Source organism: Spea bombifrons, chromosome 9 (assembly GCF_027358695.1).
Source record: "Spea bombifrons isolate aSpeBom1 chromosome 9, aSpeBom1.2.pri, whole genome shotgun sequence".
Lineage (NCBI taxonomy): Eukaryota > Metazoa > Chordata > Amphibia > Anura > Pelobatidae > Spea > Spea bombifrons.
This window is the reverse complement of record NC_071095.1, coordinates 31,358,371-31,364,370: the sequence shown is the minus strand read 5'-3', so window position 1 is coordinate 31,364,370 and position 6,000 is coordinate 31,358,371. Positions and strand designations below refer to the sequence as shown.

The 6,000-nt window shown below is 40.0% G+C and overlaps 1 protein-coding gene across 1 annotated transcript; it reads right to left on the bottom strand.

Moving 5' to 3' along the window:
- Positions 1-1,486: 1,486 nt before the first annotated feature.
- On the bottom strand, positions 1,487-3,380 carry LOC128504941 (cytochrome P450 1B1-like). Its single transcript, XM_053475217.1, has one exon. The coding sequence runs from the start codon at positions 3,199-3,201 to the stop codon at positions 1,603-1,605; it is 1,599 nt and encodes a 532-aa protein (XP_053331192.1). The 5' UTR covers positions 3,202-3,380; the 3' UTR covers positions 1,487-1,602.
- Between the last annotated feature and the right edge of the window lie 2,620 nt (positions 3,381-6,000).

The following is a 6,000-nucleotide window of genomic DNA, read 5'->3' as shown; positions in this document are numbered from 1 at the left end:
AAATCCAAGCGAAATATAATTGGTTTTAAGGTATAATTTTGTACTTTAAATTGTGGAATCCTGCTCGATGCTAAAGCTTTGGGGTTTAAATTCAGTCTCCTGGTTGATAATCGGCACTGCATAAGCCTGTGCAAAATTTCGATGTAAATCGTATTTAAATCGCGAAAATAAATTGATCACACAGAATGATCGCTTATTACTCTGTTTCTCAGGAAGCAAAACTGAGTAGATGATTCAAACACACAACGAGTCTGAAAGTAGGTGAAACAAGAACTCTCACAATGAACAATCAGCAATAAATGTATTAAACAAAAGGAAACACTTAAACAATAGTTAGTAATGTAACCTCACAATATTGATCGCCCATTATCAGAATTATTTTAGAGCAGTGTACAAAATAAAGCCTAAGTAAATGCAGCAAACCAAACAAAAAGTAAAAAACAATAATTGGCATGATATAGACAAGAACTTAACATTATTATGTGTACCATGAGTAGTGCACATATGTAATATAGTGGCATATAGTAACTTAGTAGCGTGCATATAAATACTAAATAATTACACTGTAACAACAATTAACATTTAAACACTTTGTTATTCATGCAATGCTATGGACACTTGATACTCCAGTTAATCGGTTACATGAACTTGTCCTGCAGAGATCTGGTTATACAGAGCGTTCACAATAATGGATCTGTAATCTTTAAACTAAAACATATATTAAAATCCAAGCGAAATAGAAATGGTTTTAAAGGTATAATTTTGTACTTTAAATTGTGGAATCCTGCTCGTTGCTAAAGCTTTGGGGTTTAAATTCAATCTCCTGGTTGATCATCGCTACTATGAAGATCTAATGTTCCTGCCGCGTGAACAAGTTCTTCATCCCTTAACGTTCTGTCTTAGTAAATGGAAAAGTTAACCATTTAGCTGTTGATGCCAAATATAGCGTTAGAAGCCCCACATGAAGAGTGTTATCAGCTGGACAGTGAGGATAATTTCCTGGAGTTGTAATACTCTATCAGTACCCAGACATGGCTGACTAAGCGTTATGGGTGTTGTGGTCCACGCTGCCGGGAAGGCAAATGGTATAGATCTCAAAAGTATCACTACCCCCCCCCCTCCATCTTCCCTGCCCTGTCCCACCATTACCTCGTCTGCTGCTGCCCTGCTTTAATCACACACGTGTGTTCGGGCTAGTAAGAGGCAGCGGATCGCCCAATCTGCGTGGACTGAGTAGTGTAACTTTCTCGTCCTGAATGAATTGTTCCAAAAATCCACAATTTGCATACAAAAAAAGAGTAAGTACCACTCACTTTATTTAAGATGCATGTGGAGCGGATGGCGAGTGGCTTCGAATTAAAATGCATTTCATGTAGGCTATTATCTTAGTTACACTCACAGCGATAGTGAGTACTGAGTGAGAGAGTGACAGACTACTGTTCTGTAGAATTACTTCATCTTTGTATTTGGTTTACTGTATGGAACTTTAAAATAGTTCTTTTGATTTATTTACATTATTGTCCATACAATGTGCCTCTTAACATGCTGAGTGATGTATATGAAAGCCTGGCTGGTTGACACCTAAAGTGACCCAGTTTGAACCTAGTCCCATGTTCTGTATCCAGCTTGGACTCCTATCGTAGGGGGACTTTTTCTGGCAGTTACAGAGATTTTATAGGGAAGTGGCTTCAGTGACAAGCCATTGATATAGTCCATGGTTAGTTTTTCTCTTGGGTGGGAGTGAAATGAACACTGATGGAGCATGATGGAAGTGAAGAGAAAGATTTGCAACATAGACAGCTGGTCCCCAATACATCTTCTCTTTCCCAAAGAGAAGATCATCACTCCATATGTTTTGTCTCTATCGAGTTCTCCGTTCTCATCCAGAAATCGCTCTGGATCAAAGATCCCTGGATTTGTCCATTTGGCTTCGTCGTGATTAACTGACCACTGGTTAACAAACACCACTGTGTCCTTTGGAATGTAGAAGCCATCAATGATCACATCGCTCGTTGTGGAGTGAGGAATAGTCACGGGCACAAAGCTAGTGAAGCGCAGAGTTTCGTATATAAAGGCTTGAACGTAGGGCAATTTAACCTTGTCCTCGACAGTGGGCAGTCTGTCATGTCCCACCACTAGGTCAATTTCCTCCTGCAGTTTCACCTGAATGTGGGGATACTTGACAAGCAGCAGAATTATCCAAGAAAGAGCAGTGGAGTTGGTATCCTGCCCTGCCCCAATCAAATCAGACACAGTCCCTTCCACATAGTCCTTACTGAGACTGTCTCCTGCCCCTGCTCCATACTCTATGTGACTAATAAATGCGTCACTCATATCTCTGGTAATGTTCTGACTGTATGTTTGACGATGTTGAGTTACTTTTTCCTTCACAAAGTCAAAGAACTCCACGTTGAGGTCTTTGAAGCTGCGGTAGAGGCTGCGCACGGGGTTCGGGAACGCTTGAAGCCACGGCATTATATCTACAAGACTTCCAGCACCCACGGTCTGTACGAATTTGTCATTCCTCCCCACTAAGGCTCTGAACTCCTGGTCATCGTGACTATAGCGTTTCCCAAAACACAAGGCACAGATCACATTGGCAACGGCCACTGTGCACTCGTGATATGGGTCAAAGAATTGACCACTGGAGCTCAGGTGAAGGAAGACTCTTATCAAGTCTTCAACTTCTGCCACCACATGCTGTTCAAAAAGTTTAGTTGTTTCTGTATTAATTGTGGAGAAGGCTCGTAGAGTCGAGTGGGCAATTCTCTTGTGAACCTTCCACAGAGTGCTGTACCCACCAAATGCCATGCTCTTGCCCCCAGAAACAAACCGGAACGATGTAAAGTTTGGTCTACCCGCAAATTCTGCGCTGTGCTTCACAAGAGCTTGTCTAATGGTGTCATCTCCATTCAACACTACAATATCTTGACTACCAAGCCTGATCTGAAAGACATTCCCATATTTCTGTGCCATCTTGCAAAAAGTAAGATGTGGTATTTGCCCCAGCTGCATCACGTTCCCCACCAAAGGCCACCTGAAAGGACCAGGTGGAGTCTTTCTCTGTCCATGGCTTCTCACCCACATACAGGCTTCTAAACAGATTAAAAATACAAATGTGAACATAAGCGCTGGTTGTAGATTTTCCTTCCATTCTCTCCACGGTTGCGACACCCCGTCAATTGCATCCATTGGCGTCATCCTTGGCTGCAGTTCAGGTTGGGAACAGAAGATTAAGTCTGAATATTTGCGAGTTTCTGGTTGTAAATCTGGATATGCTTTGTAGATGACCCCTGTCCTGGTTATAGTTCCACCAGAAAGGAGTTCCTATCTTCAAATCAGTTCTCCTGTTATGGCATCTTATTGCATTTCAAAATCCGTTTCTATGGTTCATCTTGTGCTCTCTCGTTCTATATGAGACTGGGGACTCTGAGCACTTTTTTTTATAGCATCCCCAATAGAAGGGGCAGAACCTGTCTCCTCCTATTCTAGTGGCCCCAAGGACTCATTCAGCGCCAAGTGCTCTCTTCCTGTAGAGGTCTCCAGTTAATTAAAGCATGGGACACACAAGTGGGGAAACACTAAATTACTCAAAGAACAGCAGACCAGCTGGCCCCACGTAAGTAACTGTTTCTGGATCACAAATCCCATCACCCGCAGGTACCCATGCAGCAAAGGATGATGGGAGTTGTGGATTTTAAAGGCAAAAGTCCCAGCATACAGTTAATTGGTAAGTTAAAGTAATGTATTTACATCAACCAATAAAGTGTCATATATTACCTCTTTCAGGGCATAAGATGATTGGGCTATCATCAACTTTCACAATAATACTGTGGTTTTCTTAATGAGGATGGTTTTCTCTTGTTGAGGTGTCTAGCATGTAATTTCAGATTAATCGTTATACTGTATGCTGTTTTTTTAACCGTGATGGAAATGGGCAAGTGCTCAGAGGAAAACATTCCTAAAAGGGCTATGGTGACTTCTGTTCTTATGTTAATGTTAACATGTTTTCTCATGTTAATGTACCCATTGCTTCAGTGTGGCTGACCTAAAGGGAGGGCAGGAGAAATCATCATTTAGATTCTGAGAATTACTTAAGAAAGTGGTGGGGGTTGCTTTTGAGATATTCACAGTTAAGAAAAAACATTTATCAATGTCACCTCCATATTTGTTTAGGCTACTGCATCCAAACTTTAAGAGTCTGGGTCTGGAATGTTAATATAATTGTTAATTAAATTATGCAGATTGTGCCCACCGGAAAATATACTCATATGTAGTGCTACCAGGTAAATAGCTGCTTAAGTGTGTGGATTCCTTTTTGTTTCTATTACTTTTAAGTAAAAGGTATTTGTTACATTTAAAGGAGAAGACCAATGGATTTTTTTTCTCCTTGAACATAAATACAGTATACAGAAATGTAGGTTAGCATTAAAACAAACTTGGTTTTACTTCATTTTCTTCCAATAAACGCACTTTTCTATAGACCTGGAGCTGCTGTTACAGAGCTATGATGATATTTTATGACTTTCCCTACTCACATACCACACTGAGCTGATAATTTATGGCAATTCTAATAAAGTCCTGCTTGTACACTGAAATCATCAATAATTAGTCAGAGTGTCAGGGACTGGGTGATTAAGACCAAGTCATTCTATTGATTACCACAAACCAGTAAGATAAGGAGCCAGGTCTTTGTCTAGAAGGTTGGTGTGTGTTATATTAATGGTTTTTATATAAAAGGTTTCTTTAGAAAAAAAACAAACAGTGCAACACTTTGAAAACTCTATAGGTTACTAGTAATAAGTTACTGGTTTATCAAGGAGCCAATCAACCCTTCAATTCATTGTACAGCGCTGCGGAATATGATGGCACTATATAAAACAATGTTTTTAACAAGTATCAGTCTCTCCTCTATATACACCATAATTGTCATTTTCACAACTATTGAATGTATCCCATACACTATTTATTGTTTTCTGTAAATAATTACATATTTATGTACTTATTTTTTTGGTAAATAATTACATACTTTTTATGTAATCAGGTTACTCAGAAGAGTGCAAATTCCTGGTATAATAATGGTTTCCAGGAGGCAGAAAGCCTAATAACAGCTTTATGTGATTGTAAGTATTTATGGACCGTGTCTTCATGCTGTAATTTTATAGAGTTTCTTTTTTCTACACTAACAATTTTATGAATTTGTTATAAAACTTGTTGGGTCAGTAAAGATTTTATGAACAATTCATTTCTTCCTTTTTTTCCGTTCTTCCCCTGTGTGTTATAAAAGGCGTGAAAATGGTGAAGCCAAATGTCTCCTGCCGGTCCTCCAATTCTGTGCTTGCGTGCTTTAAGTATGATGTAAAGTGAAATTCCCCCGTGTTCTTCACTCACACGTCACACATAACAGGTTGGGAGAAATGTTTCACGTCTGATGGAGTAGCTCTTTGTCTAGATATAAGCAAGGTACTAGAGATATATACGGGGGTCCTATAACTGGGTATTCCCCTTTTCAAGATTAAATTATGACGTAGTGTAAATGTTGACACAAAATCATTATCACTGCATTAATGATAAACGTGAAAACACATATCACCGGGGAAGATGTATAAGACTTCTGCCTGCAAAAGTACCTTCGGTGCCTCATCCAAGACCAGATACAACAATAAGCATAAGAAATGTAATAGGTTACTTCAGCCCGCTTACACGGAAGCAGAGGGGTTAAACACAATGCCAAAGAAGCCAATCGTGAGTCATCTGATTGACTGCAGCGTAATCTTTGCACTGTTCAGCTCCGGCACTCATTCATAATTACTCCCAGCTCGTGTGTGTGTGTGTGTGTGTGTGTGTGTGTGTGTGTGTGTGTGTGTGTGTGTGTGTGTGTGTGTGTGTGTGTGTGTGTGTGTGTGTGTGTGTGTGTGTGTGTGTGTGTGTGTGTGTGTGTGTGTGTGTGTGTGTGTGTGTGTGTGTGTGTGTGTGTGTGTGTGTGTGTGTGTGTGTGTG

Excerpts from the sequence above, each read along its gene's own strand:
- LOC128504941 (XM_053475217.1), bottom strand. The coding sequence starts at position 3,201 with ATGACGCCAATGGATGCAATTGACGGGGTGTCGCAACCGTGGAGAGAA.